The sequence below is a fragment of the Opisthocomus hoazin genome, chromosome 2 (assembly GCF_030867145.1).
Source record: "Opisthocomus hoazin isolate bOpiHoa1 chromosome 2, bOpiHoa1.hap1, whole genome shotgun sequence".
Classification (NCBI taxonomy): Eukaryota; Metazoa; Chordata; class Aves; order Opisthocomiformes; family Opisthocomidae; genus Opisthocomus; species Opisthocomus hoazin.
In genome coordinates this window covers 7,224,547-7,244,158 of record NC_134415.1, presented here as the reverse complement: position 1 = coordinate 7,244,158, position 19,612 = coordinate 7,224,547, and the positions used below count along the sequence as shown (strand labels likewise).

Sequence of the window (19,612 nt, the reverse complement as noted above, 5' to 3'; positions counted from 1 at the left end):
GGTTTTCATTGCACATCGCTGGTACATTCTGTAAAATGGACGAGTTTGCACCATGGTCCTGCATAGCAGAAACGCCTCTTGACTGTAGGGAAACTCCTTACAGTTGTGTGAGGAATGGCACTTTTAAAAACCTGCTTAGTGGTTTTATTTTCAGCGGCTGCGGTGGTGAAGCAGGCAGAGCCGCCCCTGATTCAGAGGGCGAGGCAGCAGCCGGGCACGGTGAAGGCAGGAGGCGGCAGGAGGAAGGAAACTGTCTCGGAGGTGCTAAAAGATCCTGGAGAAAACCTGGGAGAAGTTTTCTGGGGAAGCCTTCAGTACTTGCTCTTTCCTCTTCCTGCTGTGCTTGCCTGCTGGGAAGAGGAGAGGAAGCAGCAAAGAAAACGCTTTAATATCACAGTTTTGAGAGCCTGAGCTCATGTTGCCTCTCTGTGCTGATAGTAACTTTCCCCTCAGATCAAACCGAGATGCACGAGTTGCTTTCCCCCTGTGTGTTTTATTGTGACTGCCTCTGATGCTTCTGTGGTCCTGTTCGTGAGGAAAGCTAGAACCGCTTTGATTTCTCAGGGACATTTGGAAGGTATTTGCAGCCTCTCTTCTGAAAAGCCAAGTACTATGTCTCTGCTGTAAATAAACAATCTATCAATCAGGCTGCTTCCCGGTTGAGATGGTATTAAAGGTAAAATTAGTATTGGGCTGAAGACTATACTGACTTCTGCCAGATTTGTGTATGTGTAGAATATTCCACTGTAAACTTTGCAAAATAAATGGAGACCTCTCTTGCTGGTTTTGCAAGCCTGAGTCATACAAATGAGGCTGGCAAGCGGCTTCCAATGTTCCCAAGTGAAATATGCTGAAACGAGGTACATCCAGTAGTGACAGCAGCATGGAAGTGTCCGAACAAAGCTTGAACCGAGTAGGTTTGTTGCAACTACCAGTCAAGCTTCAACAGAGAGCTCTGTATGAAAGAACTTGCTTTGGGTATTTTTTGGTGCATTTGCAGTCGCTACTGCTAGCTCTGTGCAAGCCAAGTAGTATCACGATTGTTTGTGTACCTCTGCTGCTGCTCTTCTGTGTCTTTACACGTGCACATCTGTGCCACGCTCCTGGCAGTGACAGCGCTGGGAGTGTCAAGGTCTGCCTGCATCGAGACTCTTCTGAGAAGTGCCTCGTACGTGTGTCACTAACCATACAAGGTTTTCATTTGAGATTGGGGGATGCCTTTCAGGCTCTGTTCCTCCTTAGTTCTCACCTGCCCACAAAGCTGTTTCCTATTTACAGATGTCTGATACAGTAATTTAAGAGGCTCATCAGTTGTTCTAGGCTGCTTGAAATTCACACAGAACCTCAGTGTTTTCCTGTTCACTGGCAAATGAAATGAACGCACCCTTCCCTTATCCTGCCTTTGTTTTGGCTAAGAAGTAGAGGTAGAATCACTTAAAACTTGTGTGTTAAATCACATTAACTGCTACTCCTAGGAGGTCCTAGGTGCAACAGTCCATTATTTAGTACTTGATCAGAAGATAAAGTATTTTGACTAGATGGACGACAGAAGTTTTTAAACAGGCCCTGGTAGTTGGCAGGTAGGTTGAACAAATTTTGAAGAAAAAAAAAATTGTGGAAAGGTGACCGAGACCCCCGGGTAAATAATTTTATAGCTTTTATACAGTTGTAGGGTTTTAAAAATAACTTTTTGGGAAAAAAACAACTTCACAAACAAAAACCCTAAACCCCCATTTTTTGGCATTTCACTGTAGTGTTGATTTTTTTTTTAAAACTGAATATTTGTTTCATTATACCCAAGAAGGAGAACGTGTTGGTTCTCATTAGTAAACCTTGTTCAAAAATACTTGCTTATATCCATAGAAAAGCTAGTAGAAAATATGTGTAAAAAGAGTTAGTGGCTAGTTGAATGCATCCACAAAGGAAGTGACAACAAGTTGCCTATAACAGAAGAAATTAGTAATGGATATATGTTTGCCATGGCTAAAACCATAGGAACAACTTTGATTGTGTGGTCTAATGATTATATTAATACACATTATGTGTTGCATTTCAAATAGTTGTTTGATGGGAGGTTTGTAAGTAAACTGGCAGTTAGGTAAGCAGTAGGTACACAAGTCAAAAGACATAAAAAGCAAAAATTGTGACGGGAGTAGTGTTTGATTGTTACATGTCTAATGAGAAGCCCCAAACAGCCTTTTGTGCCGATAAATCCGTGTGCCTGCCAGGCAGGCTAAATAACATTATATAGACATAGGGAGTTTGAAGAGATATCATTGTGTTTCTCATAGCAATGCTCTGCTTCTGAAGACACCAATGTAATTTTCTATTGAGGGTTTTTTATTTATTTGTTTTTAACAAGTTGTCTTGGAGAGGAAGGAAGTGCAAAAAGAGGTTACAGTATATTTCAGCCCTGTGCTTTTAGCGTTGGAGGGGAAAAACGTGCTGTCACTTCATTGTGCTGTGCTGCTTCGTCCTATCCTGTTGTTACTCCTCAGCTTCCTCCCAAAACTCGCTGTGATCCTCTGTGGTAAGAAGCATTGCTTTATTTTTCTTTACTTCCTTTTCAGCAATAACACTGGGGACAACAGTGTCATCGGTGAGACCAACCATAACGTCTCTACCCAAACAGTTCATGACAGTTCCAGGGTACAGGCTCTGCACTCACAGAACTCACCTGGAGTAGTGGTTAGTATGCGGTTTTCTGTACTAGTGACTTCTCTTCATGCAGTGCACGGCTTACCCCACGGAGTTTTGCATTGCCCAGTACTGATCGCTTGAAGCGTAGGTCTGCCCTGAGGAGGAATGGTCATTCCATGGATCTACTGGTATACCACTGCTGTCGGTCAGCCTTCTCCTAAAGGTTTGGGTTTGCAAAGTTGAAGCTGGTATACATAATTCTGCACTTCTTAGGAGGGTTCTTTCTGCTCTGTAGATACCAAATGGCCTTTGTGAATCTTGCCAGGAGCAACTAGATTTCATGGCTGCTTTGAGAGAAGGGAGAGGCTAGTGCAGTCAGAGCAGCCTCTCATTGCCTCAGAAGGGATCCACTCCTGGAGCATCAATAATTTGGTTTGGTGTAACTAGGCTTATGCTTATAAAATGGACGCAACGTGTCTCTTCAGTATTTAAACAAAGCGTAAAGCCATTATTTAAATCTAGGAGATATCTGCATAAGGTTAAAAATACATGTATGCGCGTTCCATGCCATTGGCCATGCTTTCTAAATCAATAGTGTATGAAGTGATGAAGGGCATGTATGTAGATGTTGTTATTAAAGAAAAATAGGAAATACCTGTGAGAAGGTTGAAGAGTTAAGTGTCGAAAAATTAAGAAATAGAATGAACGCTGTCTGTGTAATCTTAAGTTACTCCCCATGTATACTGTGATTAAAATCTTTAATTGTGTGATCCCATGCTATTTTTTCTACAGGGCTCCTGCCTCAGTCAGTGCAGAGGATGGTTAGTGATCTCTGAATAAGTAGCTATTTGATACTTTGTTCTGTCTTCATATCCCTCCGACCCCACCCCCTGTCCCTATTTACTGCAAGCTGTTCAAATCCTTGGTCTGAATTAGAACTATTCCTCATTTCCTGGAGTGTTTTTACCTTTTTTGTAGCATCTGTATGATTCACAGACATGAATAGTTTTCTTTTATGAGGCAAAATATTTTTCACCTTGTTTCTGTTCTAGTCCCCAGTATTCTGGTGTTTGTCCATTCTGCAAACCCATTCCTTCTTGGGATCTTGTCCAAGTCTCCTACTTCCTGCAGGTTGAGTCTTGTCAAACCTAGTCTCCTGTTCTTGCTGCCAGGATACCACCCTGAAATTTTAGGCGGTAATTGTTATTTCCTCTTGGTTTTGGTGCCTGTCAGCCGGAAGAGAGCCACAATTATTTTTCCCAATAAGTTTTTTTCTAGTTATGCACGTAGGCTGTTGAATTTAGACACCTGAAGTATTCCTCTGGAGAATTGTTTAGTTTCAAGCTCCCCAGTGAGTTCCCATAGACATTGCCTTGCTGATGAGAATGCAGCAGAGGCCACCGAGGAGGTTGAGGAAAGAGGTACCTGATGTATGAGGACAGGCAGATGGGATGTTTTAGCCTGTGTAAGGCTGGAAGAAGAGCTTACTGCTGTCTTCAGCTTCCAATGGAAAGGTATAGAGAAGATTGAGCATGCTCTTTTTGAAGGTGCCCAGTGACAGGATAAGAGCCTGTCTGCAACTTGCAGCTGTGGAAAACTGCAATTAGATCAATCAGATTTAAAGGGGTTTTTTGTGGTTTGTTTTGTTTTAGTGTGGTTTTTGGTTTTGTTTTTTTTTCCCTACTGAGAGGGTGGTCAAATACTGGAAGAAGTTGTCCAGAGACGTTGTGATATCTCCGTCTTTGGAGATATTCAAAGCTCTGCTGACAATGGTCCTGAGGAACCTGCTCTAACTGTACCTGCTTTGAGTGTGTGTGTGCGCCCGAGGGGATTTGGCCTAAATGACCTTCAGAGTTTCCTTGCAATCTGAACAATTCTGTGAGAATATAATGGCTCTGTCCTCTAGTTTTTCATTGAGAAATTGTTACTAAGTACCAGAGACTAAACTTTTCATTTTAGTACTTTGGAAACACATAGCTGGAAAAGTGGAACATATGAGCACATTGTATCCCTGAATGATTAAAAAAAAAAAACCTGGATTAGACACTGCAAAATGTTTTTAAAAAAAAATCTTAGATTTTTTTTTTTTCCCTTCCCCAAACATCACACACAATTGCAGTGATGCAATTTGGAGCATGACTGTTCTATAACCATCTCCCTCACCCACCCCTCGCATTTTGTGCAAGGTATGTGTCCTAATTTCAGTGATGTTCAGCAACTTATCAATGCTGCAATTCAACTTTGATTAGATAGCTATTGCATTGATAGATTTTTTTTTTTTTTTTTCCAACAGAATTTAATAAATGCCTGTGCTAATTTTGTGTGTTTTTATTTTTAGGAGCTGCCAACACGGGAAACTATTGAAGATCTCAGAGGTATCTTAAAGGCTTTATTATCCCTTTAAACATTTGTTTTGCTTGCCACAAAAAAAAGAAGACACAGTGGACCCCATGGCAAGTTCTGTTGTGCTTCATGTTAGGAGGTGAATGGAAAAGCTCGAGAGAACAAAATCTCAAGGGAATTCTAAGCTTTCTCAGCTGTCAGCCAAGCTGTTTAGGATGTAGCCTTTTAGTGAGATTGCAGGTAGCTCTCCTGATTATTGACACGGGGAGATGAAAGACCCTTTCCTCCGTGTTCTTGGGAAGCTCTGTGCCTCTGGAAAGCATTAAACCAGGAAGCCAACACTCAGATGGCATCTTAAAGTCCTTAAACATCTGACTATAGACTCCTGTTGCGATTGTTGACCTTTAGCTCAACAGTATACTCCAGCACACTTTGCTTTGCCTGCAGTTCCAGTGCTTGAGATGTTTCAATATATTTCAGTTTATCTCCTTTTTGTTAAGGTTGATTGGCATATCCTATGGGACCTTTTAGGAATTGCACAAAGAGATATAACAACGTTCTACTGCACTGGCAAGTTCTTTCTTTCATCTCCCTAAGTGGAGATAATTCTGTAAAACATTTTAGTTTTGGTATTAGCTGTTTCTTGAGCTATTTTGACTGTTTGAATTAAATAGACATGCTGCTACACCTGTCTTGACCTGGAAGGGTTCTAGCTTAGTTTTAGATTATTTTACGTGTAGCTAACAAAAAAGATCCTTGCTTAGGAAGTGCTTTAATCAAGTACATCATCTGTGCTTCCTTTGCTCTGGATCAGGTTTTGCCAGCTAAAGATCATACTGCAATAATGCACAGTGTTCATATTTGAGAGACCTAACTCCCATATGTTTTTTATTAGATGTTACGGTATTAGAAGACCAGGCCGCACCACCAGTTTCATCTACCTCACCTTGTATCAAAGCAGATATATTACCTGTTTCTACAGCCTCCGCTTCAGGTGCCACCACATCAGCAATAGTGACAAAACCGGCTGCTATGGACACACTTTCTGGCAATGGAAGAAATGAAAAAGCAGGGAATGGGCAGCCATATGGACAGCATGGATCCCAAGACAGAGAGGTAGCTAAAAACTTCTCCAATATTTCTTCATCACAAGGTGATATTTTAAGGACTGGATTTTCTTCAGAGCCATGGGACAGTGAAAGTTCAGTTATCTCAGACCATTTGAGTAATCCTAAAAGCTACAAAAGAGAGAAATTGCCAGAAGGATCACCCCAGACAGGCTTTACCAGTAACTGCCCACAGTGCAATGCCATTGCAACCAAAGATCCTGATCACGTGGAAAGTTCTTGCAGTGCTAGTAATACCCATGAGGACCTTGATTGCTCAGACAGTGAGACTGCTGTTGCAGTTGTGGACAACTCTCTTCCTGGAGACCAGCTCTGTGAGCCCATTAAAATTGTCATCACAATGAGTACTACACCAAACACCACCCTCAGTGACCTAGCGAGCTCTGTCCATCTAAAGCCTCTGGGAACTGAGGGAACAAGCTTAGCCCTCGAGTCTGGAGTAGTTACAGCAGGCTGGCCAAGTGAGCAGACTAACGAACAGCTCAGAATCCCCATTATCACTTTTGATCTGTCTGACGACAGTAAAGGTAAGGCTTGCCTAGAAGTTAGTGAAAGCGAAAGAACTCCAGAAAATTTAAAGGCAGAGCTGTCGTCCAACCAGTGCTCTGGCTATGAGTCGGGTGATGCAGTGAAAGAACACAGCAACCCAGCAAACAGTCCTTTAGAAACGAACACTTGTTCAGATCCAAATCGGGGGAATGCTTCTGAAAGTGCGCAGACTGTGGATTTAACTTCTAAGGAAGACCTGCAGAACCTAGACCCGCAGTCCTGTAGAACTGCTCATGAAAAGAGGCACATGCGGGTGCTGAGCGTAGACAGCGGGACAGATGTGCTTTTGAGTAAGAATTTCATGGAGGTATCCGACAAAGAAAAGACCTTACCGACTTCTAAATCGGATCTAGAAGCTAAAGAAGGACAGGTGCCCAACGAGTCTAACTTTCTAGAGTTTGTATCCCTCCTGGAATCCATTAATACCTCAAAGGTGAAGGCATCTAGTCAATCCGCTGTCAAAATGGAGGCGACCAAGGACAATGGGCTTGTTGGAGGTATGATGCATGGTTTACAACTCTCTTGGAATAAAGTTGTGACTAGTTACCTTATTGATGGCAGCTTAGCCTGAGGTCTGCGGTAGGGCAAATTCATGGAGGAGAACTGGTTTTGCTAATAGGTCCCGGAAAGGGCTGGGCTTGGTGGGACAATGTGATTTAATGAAACTGTGACAGTGTCAGCTGCAGTTCTTTGAATATTTTTATTTTCTTAAAGATTTTCCTTTGGAAAACCTAATGCTAACCTCAGGAGGTGTCCGGTACGTATCTAGTATAATGAACTAGAATAGCATGCATGTGGCAGGCCTGAATTGCTGGAATATCAAAAATATCTTACAAGCACATGTATAGCTACAGCATTACACCTGCCCTTGCCCATCTTTCCAGGTGCACATTGAAGAGTTGTCTGTGTGTGCCCGTAAGCGTGTAGAAACTGTACCGACTTAACTGACAATGACTGCCTGTTTCTGTTACTGACAGAAACTGTATGGACTCACTGACTGTAAGAATTCTCACTGGTGATGGTATGACTTCTAGCTAACGTGTGCGTGCACACACATATTGCTAAACTTCCTGCCCAGTCGTGGGTTGGTTTATAATTTAAAAAAAATGAAAAAAAATCAGGTATTTGTTCTCAATAGTTAAGAATTTTGATTTTCAGTTGTTTAAAACTTCTAAGGAGGAAAGTTTGGTGGTTGTTTTCAATGAAAACAGTATTTAAATGAAAAATGGTATCTTCCCATGCAAATTCCCATTTAATTGAAAGGGCTTTTATTTAAAACAAATAAAGATCTCAATCAGCTAGTCTTAAAACCTACATGCAATCCAATTTATAGCTCTTACATAGAAATACCTGGTTTTAATCAGCATTCGCGTTGCTGTCACCTAACTCTGTGACCCCTTTCTGTTCGGAACACTGAAGTGTAGCAGCTCTAGGTAAAGCTAGCAGGACCTGTGTTGTGAGGATGTGAGATACGGTGCAGTGAAGGCAGGTGCCGTCACAAGGTACTCACCAAGTGATCCGTACAATTGATTTAGAAGATCTGGGCCAAAGTGGTATAAGACAACTCATATCTTCCCCCTCTCCAAAATATTTGGTTTACCTTAGATCCTATAATAAGCTATTCTAAGACAGCCTGAGAGGATGTGATCTCATGGAAGGTAAGAACGGTGCTCGGCAGAGTAGCTTGGTGCTCCTGTTTCATGGTGGTCTCCCTGTCCATAGACAGGCTCTAGGGAGTCTCTGCTCTCCCGGCTCGTTCTTGCAAGAATCTTCCATTATGTGAAAAATGCACAGCTGGTTTCAAAGTTTGTCAGCTTTTTTTAAAAGTAATTGTGAAATTACGGTTTTAAAAAAATAGGGTTTTATTTTCTTGATGTGTCATCTACCTGTAGATTCTGTTTACCTTTCACTCCCTTTCCTCTTATCTGTCCTATCAATTACATTAGACCCACATCTCATCCCATCTTTCACTTGTGTCCTTTTTTTCCTTCTACTTTATACTTCTGATTCTGTGTCTTCTCTTCCCCTGTTCGTCCCTTTGCGGTTTAGCCACACTACATCCCTCCTGTGTGACCTCTTTATTTGCCTTCCTCTTATCACAGAATCACAGAACTATGGAATGCTTTGGGTTGGAAGGGACCTGCAGAGGCCATCCAGCCCAGCCCCCCTGCAGTGAGCAGGGACATCTTCAACTAGACTTCATACTGCCACTCTCTCCTCTTTCCCTCTGTTCCTTGTAGCAATCCACACTGTTGCTTTTCACAGAATCACAGAATATTCGGAGTTGGAAGGGACCTCTGTGGGTCATCTAGTCCAACCTCCCTGCCAAAGCAGGGTCACCCAGAGCAGGCTGCACAGGACCACGTCCAGGTGGGTCTTGAATATCTCCAGAGAAGGAGACTCCACAGCCTCCCTGGGCAGCCTGTTCCAGGGCTCCGTCACCCTCAGAGTGAAGAAGTTCTTCCTCATGTTCAGCTGGAACTTCCTCTGCTTCAGTTTGTGCCTGTTGCCCCTTGTCCTGTCGCTGGGCACTACTGAAAAGAGTTTGGCCCCATCCTCCTGACACCCACCCTTCAGATATTTATAAGCATTTATTAAGTCCCCTCTCAGCCTTCTGTTCTCCAGGCTGAACAAGCCCAGCTCCCTCAGCCTCTCCTCGTAGGAGAGATGCTGCAGTCCCTCATTATCCTCGTAGTCCTCAGCTGGACTCTCTCTAGTAGCTCCTCATCTTTCTTGAACTGGGGAGCCCAGAACTGGACACAGTGCTCCAGATGGGGCCTCACTAGGGCAGTGTAGAGGGGAAGGAGAACCTCCCTTGACCTGCTGGCCACATTCAGCTTGCCTAAAGCTGTTGCTTCCACTCGTTGCTCCCGTCCTTGCCCTCCTTTCTGTTCCCTAGTCAGATTTTGCTCCTCCCGGTCTCTCTCCTGGTCTGTCCTACCCACCTCTCCCGCCTTCCCAGGCTGCATGTTCTGCAGAGCAGCTTCTGCTGCGCTCAGTCGGGTTTATCAGCCTGCCCAGCTGGCTCCAGCCCATACTCCCTACTTTCCCAAGACGTGTGTGGAGCAAACACTGCTTTTCTCTGGTGCCGGCTCAGCCCATGCCCTGCCGAACCCGGTGTGTCCCCGGGCTGAGGGTGACCTCCCCGTGCAGCCACACGCAGCAAACGAGGGTTGTGGCGAGCAGGTTGTGATAGTTGCTACTTCTCAGCCGTAAAAAGGAGTGTTCACACGGTGATTTGGCTTCGGTGCAATGTGTCTTAGCTGCAAAAGAGAAGCGATAAGAATTTCAGAGGTAAGTTTAAATAAAAAGTGTAGCTCATCGAGAAAGAGCTTTCAGACAAGTCCCCTCAGATAACACGAAGGGGGAAGGCTGCAGAAAAGAAAGTAGCGGGTGATGGGAATAAATCAAACTCATAGATTCCACAGTGACCACCAAAAAAGACCACCCCAAACCCAAAACTTTATTAATGTCTGTGTGTAGTTACTGTGCTTTGGATCTGGCAAACACGATTCTTCTTCCTGGAATCCAGGATCCTGAGGAAACAGGAGGATTCTGCTCTTCCCTCAAACCGACCTGTTACTTACAGCGACCTGAACTGAATTTCCTACTTTCCCATTTTCTTCAGTCCGTAGGTCTGTCGGGCGGTGATGCTGAGCTGCACACACGTGTAATTAAGCGGTTCCACTCGTTTGTGGCATGGGCCCAGCGAGTGCCGCCCCGGGCAGGGAGCGGGGCCGAGCAGAGGGTGCCCTGCGGCAGCGGCAATATGGCGGCTGTGGCTCCGGTCGCTGCAAGGCGTCTCCTCCACCTCGGACCGGCACTGTGGGAAAAGGGAGATTCAACCTGAGCTCTTTAAGCTAGGGAGAGGTAGTTCAAAGGCAGTTAATTTTTAAGAGCAAGTAGGCTTTGTTTTCCAGCCTAGTCAGAACGTGCTGTTTGCTAAAATAAATTACTGTCTTTACTGGCGGCTTCCCCACAGTAAGACTGGATTTTAGGAATGAGAAAGCCTCTAATTTGTTTACAGCCTTGCAATTACAAATATAGTTTAACAAATAGCACCTTAGAACAGATCTGAATAAACATTATTTCCACATTAAAGTGGTTGTTTGTTTGGAAGAAAAAAAGAAGTGTGAGTATGTGTGGGGTGAATACAGAGCAAGTCAAGCTATGCACCGGTTGTTTTGAGGGAGGAGGTTGGTTGTGTTTTTGTTCTTTTAACCTTGCAAGCTGCCTAATTGGCGAAAGCTAATAATAGATGTCTGGTCCAAATAAGCATGAAATAGAGCCCACAAAGGTGTTTATTAGGCAATGTGAGAAACTTGGCAAATTCCTGAAATGCTGGGTATTCAGAGCTGTGTGTAAGAAAGCTGACATTTTGCATAATTTGGAGAAGGCGGGGAAATGTGCTCAGCAGAGCAGTCTTGAAAGTGAGTGAATATCATGGATGGGTCTTTGTTACGGGTGCTCTCTCACAGAGCTTGTGAGTTCTGTGGAAACAGAAGGGAGATCATTCTGACCACGTAAACCTTTGCCAGTAGACAGCTCAGTAAAATGCAGTACAAGAAAATTAAAGCCTTGCTTTATGCTGCCAAAGATGCCAGATTTAATGTGTTAAAATACAGGACATAAAAAAGCTGTTCAAGAGCTGTTCTGTTGCCACCCCACCTCCTCTAGATCATGAGAAAGTACCACTGAAACGATTGCTAAAAATGACTTTCAGGCCAGTGTCCTTTCAGTTTTGAATCAAACTTGCACCACCCACATAATGAAAGCCTGTCGAAGGCCAACAGCAGTCTTGGAGAAGCGTAAGGAAAGCCGGGTTTGCTGGCTGCTTTGGGTCCTCCTGGCACGTCTGGAGCTGAGCAAGAGCAGGAGTGCATCGGACTTATGCAGGGCAAAAGCTCAGGTATGTCCTCGTTGGCACAGCTGGCTTGTAATCTGGGACAGGTAGTGTTATCACCCAGGGAGCAAAGCCTGCCATGGGAGTGGTGGCAACCGATGGGGAGAACCTAAACCAGGACTGCGTGGCCTGAATTTAGATGTTTTGCAGGCTCTTTTTAGAAAAGGTACTCATCGTTCTGGGCAGTGCACAAACCACAACCTCGAGTGAGTTCTTCTGGATCCCAAGCAATTACCCTTCTCCTATAAAAAACTAAAACATCCTCCTGTGGATATTTTTAGACTCCTCAGGTTTTTTTTTTTCCCCTGCGTGTGCAAAAGATGATTATCGCCTGCCATGTAATCATGGGGAAGAGGGATCTTGTGCGTTGAGTCACCAACCCCAGCGAGGGCCGTGGTGGGAGGCGACAGCCGGGGAGCTGGCGGGCAGGCAGAGCCCTGCCGGGTCCTGGCTCTTCGCTCGGAGCAGCTGTGTGCCATCCCCGGCTCTCTGCCAGAGAGGCACCGTGTGGCGTTTGATGCCCCTCTTGGGATGGGGAGGAAATGGGGTGCAGAACTCGGTTCTCTAAATCTGATACTCAATGTGTAAGGCTTGGTGGGTTGAGATTTTAAAATTTCAGTCTTTGAGTCAAAGAGGTAATAGTATGTTTGATGACAAAGCTGACACCTGCAAAGAAACTATGAGGTTATTTCAGAAGTCTGTATTCTGACAGAATTGTTAAGTATAATGATTAGGCTACTTACCTGAGACCTCAAAAACCTTGATTTTATTCCCAGCTCTGCTGCTGGCCTAGGAGATTGTTATGAGCTTAAATCTCCCTGTCCTGTGACAGGTACAGTGAGTACCACTAGTTTTTTCTATCGCTTCAGAATTAATGTGGCCATCATGATTAATGGATGATCCCATGTGTTTCTTCAGTGCCCATGTTCAACTTCTGTAGCAATTCTTGGGCCGTGTCAGGTTCCCTGGGCACTCCTGTTGTTTGGTGGGTGACCAGCTTTAATGTCAGATTTTTCTTTTAATGTATTTGAATCACAGAATCATAGAATCACTAAGACTGGAAAAGACCTCCAAGATCATCAAGTGCAACCGTCACCCCAACACCCCCATGCCTGTTAAACCATGTCCTGAAGTGCCGTATCTACATGTTTTTTGGACCCCTCCAGGGATGGGGACTCCACCACTGCCCTGGGCAGCCTGGTCCATTTGTGGTATAATAGGCAAATTTGGGTTGAGAATAAAGCACGTAAGCTAGACGTTTCTGCTAAAGCTGTCATGAAGAAAGGGTTGGGAATGTCCTTGGGATATATTCTCCAGAGATATGAATGGGACAGTTCACAAGCTGTAGAGCTTTTGTTTCATGCTGGTACTAACAAGAGCATAGAGCAATTTGAAATCAATTATCTCTGTGGCCGAACGGGTAACAAATATATTTTAAGGTGGAACTTTGTGTTTTGGAGTGTAATGCGGTAGAAGGAAGTAGATTCTGTAGCAAAGCAATTAATGAACAGAAGAGACTCAGGCTTAATTAGCGTAATTCTGCTTGACCAGATTTCAAACCAGATGGCACTTGAAATTATGACAACAGTGGCATTTTAACTTACAGGCGTGAGTTGTGGAGATTCGGGTGGGGACACGCAAGTAAAAGATGAGGAAAAATGTCTGGGAAATGCTGGAGAGAGGACATAAAATAGTAAAAATATTTTGGAGATAAGTTACAGAGCAATAATATTTCATTCTAATTGCCTAATAATAAGGCAACTTTAAAGTTGAGATACACTGACACTAGGTGGTTATCACAATTACTGTATGTACAAAGGCTGCTCCATTTCAACTGTAAAACTGTTTTCAGCCTACTCCCAGTGTGGGCCAAAGGCTAGTCTGCAAAGATCATTTGGGGTACCTAAAATCTGTTCCACAAATGAAAAAGTTATATGGCAAAGAGAATTTTGTTAGTGTAACTGAATTTAAATTAGGAGCTCATTTGTCAGCATTGGGATGTTGTATTTTTAAGTAATGTTGCTATGCTGTTGCTACTCATTAGTGCAGATAAAAATGTGTACAGGAAGTCTTATACCCATATGGGACACACAAGAAATGTTTGTCTTGGTAAGGATTTTACCAGGATAACTAAAAGATGTATCTATCCAGTGATCAGCCAAAATACAGAAATGGTGTACAGACCAAAACTTGGTTGTTTGTGTGGGACTCTTCTGAATCACCCTTCGCCAAGCCTGACTTAGCCATGAGCCCTGGAAGTTATGCCTCACATATCTGAGTCATGTGGCATGTCATTTCCAGATAAATTATGAAGTTACTTGCAGAGCCTGGGTCTGAGCTTGGGGCTTCTGCGAGCCCAGCCGCGTGTGCACCACAGACGTGTGGAGCGGTGGCTTGGGGTGAACGGCTCTGGTAGAAGGGTGCAGGGAAGGTGCAGGTACACTGGCATGTTGTGGTTTTTACTCTTCTCTTGCTCTTGGAGAGGGTTTTTGCTAGCAACTTGAGCTTTCCCAGCACAATTTCCGTGCAAGGAGCATTTGGTGACGTAGAGCCGATTACGTACCCTGGCAGAACACTCCTAGTCTAGACACATCTATCTCCAGTTAAATACTGAAGGTGTAAGTCACTCGGAAGAAAAGGAGTAATCATCACGAAAAACAGTCACAAGCCCATCGTGGCCCACCTTTCCAGTGCTGGAAGTACTCATCACCATGATTTTGTCTAATTGGCATATAAAGCCTGTAAAAAGCAGTGCGTTTATGTTTTTATTATTATGACTCTCTACTACTGCAGGGAAAAGAATTCTGCAAGGCTTGTGGTTTGGAATAGAAAAGAGAGAGGCATTTCCTAAAACCACTAGATAATCAAGTTAAAAAAATCTTTTTAATTGTTCCAGCCCTAGAGCAAGTTTTGGGCAATATAGGACCAATTAGATTATTAAAACCACAGTTTCTGATCTCTATCATTTTTTCTTACAGCTTGAACAGCTCAAGCCTTTAGGAAGGTGATTTCGATTAGGTGTCTGTGGCTCTTTCACCTCCCTTGGGTACAGCTACATCATGAAGGAGGTGCTTCAGTAATCCCGCAGTTAAATAAGACACAGTTTCTGCTTAAAATGGAGTTCAAATCTTTAATTAAAAAAGGAAGAAACTGTTGTCCGCTCCCCTCCCTGCTTTTTTGTTTTTCCCCTAAATATAAGAAAGTAGATCTGGAAGACCTGTTGAATTTTGTCTCCGTGCACATCAGATACAAAAGATTTCCCTAAACCAAACTTGGGCTCATTGTATTTATTGCACAAGAAGTCAGGATCCTTGGTCATTGTGCGGTACAGAAAGAAAGCAGAGACTCCGAACATTGGCAGTGTTATAGCGAGATCCTCCTGCTTCCTCCTTGTGGAAGCTGAAGGAATGCTGCTGTTCCAAGCAAGAGTTGCACAGTTGCCTTATCTCTGCTCCCCGTTCCCTCTTGCTTCTGGTACCCTGGCTCGGGAGCGTCTGGGGCCCCGGTGAGACTCTGCAGGCTTGGTGCTGCATGCTAAGGGCTAAGACCTGCTAAGTTGTTCTTATGCTTCTGGATGTCTGCACACCCCTTGCCCCAAAGTAAGTGTGACGAGAAGTGGTTATGTGCGAGCGTCTGAGGCTTTAGGGTGTTAGAGGGGTGTGTCCTGTGAGTTGAAACTGGTGTGGAGATGTCTTAACTCCTGAAGGGAGGTTCGTTTGTAGAAGTAATGTGTTATTAGATTGGCTGATATGGTTGGAGGAAAACAAGACAGGTGATCTGAAAGGTCTGCGTATCCAAAAGCTTGTCTGCTTTTTTCAGTTACATCAGTTGGCCTAGTAAAGGACATTATGTCACTCTGCAAGCCTTGAGTCTGGTCCATCCTTAGACCGTCTTAGCTATGACACCACTATTTCTTGGCTAGTGACTCTTGAAGGTGAGGATGGTAATTATATTGGTGTGAAATGTGTTTAACAAGTGGAATTTTTTGTGGGGGGAGTTTCTGTGGCTTTTTCTTGATGATTAAATTTCTAAGGTTTTTAAACAGCGGGTGTTGCAGGGAGTCTGGGTAAGTGCATTTCAATACACCTTGCTTAGTGCGAGAAGCTGCAGCACTCACTGCAGCATCTCCAACAAGCACCACAAAAAACATTTTTTTTTTCTTCATTTAAAGCATTTAATTGTGTGACTACACATGGTTGTGAGGAAATCACTGTCTTAGTTGCACTTCAGAATCCTAACAGGTAAATATTTTGGTTTACGGTCAAAGCAAAATGTTTCACTCTTCAACATGAATGTTAGTAACTAAGAGACTGTTGCTTGAAAGTTGCACATATATATGTAAGTAAATGATATAGATGTGTAGAGAGATAATATAGTTAATATTCAAAGTAATAGAAATCGGACAAGTCTGTGATGTATATTTTAAAAACTGTCCTTTGCCCTGCATCAAGTTTGTGGCCGATGGGGAAGAGGGATCAGGCAGCTACCTGCTTTCCCATCCAAGAGCTCTATTTCCTTTGAAGGTGCTGCTTTCCCTTTTGTAAAAGGGGAATGGGCCAGTGTTGCTGCTTTTCTGCTGCCACAGTGTACACAGCTTGGGAACAAATTATGGCCCCCAGTGAAGCAGCCTCTTACCATTCTAGGTTAGGGACAGATTGCTTCCCTCCGAAACAATAGGAGAAGCAAAGCAGAAATTCTCCGTTGTTTGTCCTTTGCTTCATGCAGCCTGTTCTTGAAACAACCCATTCACGCAGCCTCCTCGAGTCAGAGTACCTCTCATCCAGATTTCTGTGATTGTATTGTTTTAAGTAATTTTAATGTTTTCCATAAAGCTAGTAATTACTGCAGCGTTTTAGCTTGTCTCTTTTAGATGCTCTTGTTCAGTAGTTAATGAAGGAAACTCTTGACAGTCATCTGCGGAGAGTGGCTCCACTTCACTGCCCTGTTTTCCAGATAGCCAGACGACGGAGAGAAAAGAAGAAATGGTGGGAACAGAAAAGCACTGTGAGCAGCTTCCTAAACAGGAAAGATCAGATGTACAAAGCCAAGATCGTGCTAGTACTAGTCCGGTGCTACCAGAGTCTGCCAAATTTGCAGCACTGTAAGGCCAGTTTACTTTACAGTTTTGTACTTCAAAGATATGATGTAAGCTGTTTTGTTTCACTGAGCAGAAATGACATAAACTTTTAATTAACCTCTCTTTCTTTTTGTTTTATTGAGAACAAGCAAAAAGTTGCTCATAGTAGTTTTGAAACATTTTTGTGTCAAGTTACCAGGGCAACAGGCAAAGGCAGATAATCTACCGGGTAACTTCTCAGCAGGACAGTTCTGTCTTGCAAGTAATAAGTGGACCTGAGGCGTCTGTGCAAGATGAGCTATCCGTGGACGCAATGCACGTGTTCATAGATGAAAATGGTGAGTTTCTGTAGTTGGAAAAATTACAATGGGTGAGGAAATTTCTAAAGAAACTGTAGATGCCCTGGAAGGGTATTTCTCTTGTCCGTTACCAGCTGCGTGTTTTTCTGTGTGCATGAAAGAAGAAGGCTTAGTAATTTAAGTCAGATCAACAATAGCTAAAGTTTTCAAAATCCTACAGTGACCATCACGGACTTGAGGCTTACACAGTGTGTGAAGTTTACCTTCCAAACATTACCCTCAAAATACGCTGACTAAGCCAAAAGACTGCTGCTGTCTTTGCAGAAGAACCCCTGGCACTTTCTGCCCAGTGAGGAGTTTTGCACTGGTCTGGCTGGGCAAAATGTTCCTCCTGTTTCACTGTGATGTTCTTCAGCTAGCTCAGACTGAACTCTCTGATAACGCGGTGGTTGCTCTCATTTGGACTCGTGGCCTGCTACTCCTTTCAAGAGAATTAACGAGTGACCTGGTCTTGCCCCATGCCTGTGCTTGGTGCGCTGCTGTGCTACAGCTGTTTTAGAGGCTGAAGCTGTGATGTGCTTGGTGGTGGTCTGTTTGAACTCCCGTGGAGTGCCCGGTGAGGTGCTGGCGCACACCTCTGACCGGCAGCCGTCCCAAAAGCCAGATTTCCCTTAAAGCTGCCTGCAAAACCAGTGCGGAGTGAGTGCTCGCGGTAGCTGGATTTGTGACCCCAGAGATGCTCTGGTTTTCTGCCAGCTCCCCCTGGCCCTGCTTGCAGCGCTTGCTGTGCTGCGGGGCCGGGAGCAGCGGCTGCCAGCCAGGCAGACGGCACAACCTGCGTCGGTGAGCAGTGACCCTCTGCTACTTGCGGTGTGTGCAAGGAGGGAGTAGCTGCAGCTACGCTTTGAGCAGAATTTTTTCCCTGCTTTCTACCTCCTGACTCACCTTTGTGAACTGAAAGAAAAAATCTGATGATTTCACATTTTAAAATGAATTTATATTGATAGATGGTCTTTGCATCTACTTCACATACCTTTGGAGTTTTTACTGTAACTTCTGTGTTTTGATTTGTCTCGGATTTTCAGTTGTTCACATGTTAATTTGCTTTCTTAAGTCTAAAATAAACCTAGTGCACAAACTGAAAACTGTATTTATAAATGTGCCTGACCTAAAATGTATTTTTTATAAACTTTGTGTGTGGAACAAATGGTCGTATCACTGAACTGATTTTCTTCTCTGTATTTTCTGAAGGGGAAATCAGATCCTGTTATTTAAAGGCTGGCTGTCAGAAAGAAGGAAATTTTCGACATCAGCTATCAAATTGTGATTGTATTTCAAATGCTCAGTAAGTAAGCCCTTATTTTTAGAAATGTTAAAAGTTTTCATAGCTAGAAGCTGTGAAACTGGTTGTAGCTGCAAAAGGTGCATGTGAAGAGGAGTATTGGAGAACAAACATGCTAACCTATTCTAGAGATGTCAAAGCGTGCTTTTTTTGTTCTGTGCTATAACAGTGACCGCTTTGTAAGAATATTGATAAGGTGAAAATGAAAACCAACTATCCAGTGTGTTTTCATTGCTCTCTGGGAATAGCCAAAGTCAAGTGTGACCATTATAAATGAGTTTGTAAACAAAAACAAGTGGGACTGTTACCAGCTGTTCTCTGAAACCTGTCTTGCTCACTTCCCATGCCCATCGGGCCCTTTGTAGATTTTTAGTGCTGTGTCAGTATCAGCCGGTGATGCTGCTTCCTGTGGGTTCTAGCAGCAGAGCCTTTCACCTTGCATGAGATCACTAACAATAATCTACCACTCTGGAAAGGTATCTGAACAATTTTCTTTTTTCAAAGAGTGATCCACATAAATTTCATATTACTGTCGTTTCCGCACTCTCCTATGCGATCTGTTGTGTGCATATCTGTAAGATGAATTTTAACTATTCATAAGTATTTTTATTAAATAATTTTATGTTTTTCATACTGTTACACAGCATTTGGAAAAGTTGAGTGAGGGGATGAGAAGGGTCATTGTTAATTGTAAATATTGTTCTTCAAGTGTTCAGCTTTCAGTGAAGCTTGGGACCGTGCTAAGAACAGTGTTAGCATTTTGGATAGAATGCTGTTACAAGAGGCCTGAGAACAATGCTTTTAATAGTCAGTGGGCGTAGATTAAAAAAAAAAATGGAGTTAATGTACAGTAGAAATGTTCTCTCTGTCTTTAGCAAAATGAAAAAAACTCCAGCCTGGCAGAGTTCAGTTTTGACCTAAAATGAAACATTTTATTTTGGAGTTACTTAACTCTTGTGACTCTCTTTGTTTCACCTTGCACAAAATACTTCGTCCTTCTCCATCGTATAACTATGAACTTGTATCTGTCCTAAATTCAAAAATAGTTTACTGTCCCCTGACATTTATCAGTTAATCTGTGGTTTTTTTTATATCAAAAGAAGAACAATCTCTTCTCATATAATAAGTCCTTCTGAATCTGTCTTTGTCAGATGCTTCTGTGCCATCTCTGTCTTCCTGTACAATGTTAAATACTGGTTTTAGTTTGTGGTTTTTAGACCTCTAGGGATGTAAATTATTTTCAAGGAGTCTGCAAAATGTTAACAAAAGCAAGTTCAGATACTCTCTGCAGCCATTTACGTGTGTTAAATTTCTGAAGATCAGCATCTTTCC

At 43.2% G+C, this 19,612-nt stretch overlaps 1 protein-coding gene across 2 annotated transcripts in view; it reads left to right on the top strand.

Annotated features, from left to right (window-relative positions):
- Positions 1-19,612, top strand: part of PCNX2 (pecanex 2) — a 165,062-nt gene that overhangs the window by 7,598 nt on the left and 137,852 nt on the right. For both annotated transcript variants that reach the window (XM_075412236.1, XM_075412234.1), the window contains exons 3-8: positions 2,571-2,688; positions 4,979-5,015; positions 5,879-7,156; positions 16,516-16,663; positions 16,832-16,977; positions 18,190-18,283. In XM_075412236.1, coding sequence (XP_075268351.1) covers positions 2,571-2,688; positions 4,979-5,015; positions 5,879-7,156; positions 16,516-16,663; positions 16,832-16,977; positions 18,190-18,283 — 1,821 coding nt within the window. The remainder of the gene's footprint in view (positions 1-2,570; positions 2,689-4,978; positions 5,016-5,878; positions 7,157-16,515; positions 16,664-16,831; positions 16,978-18,189; positions 18,284-19,612) is intronic.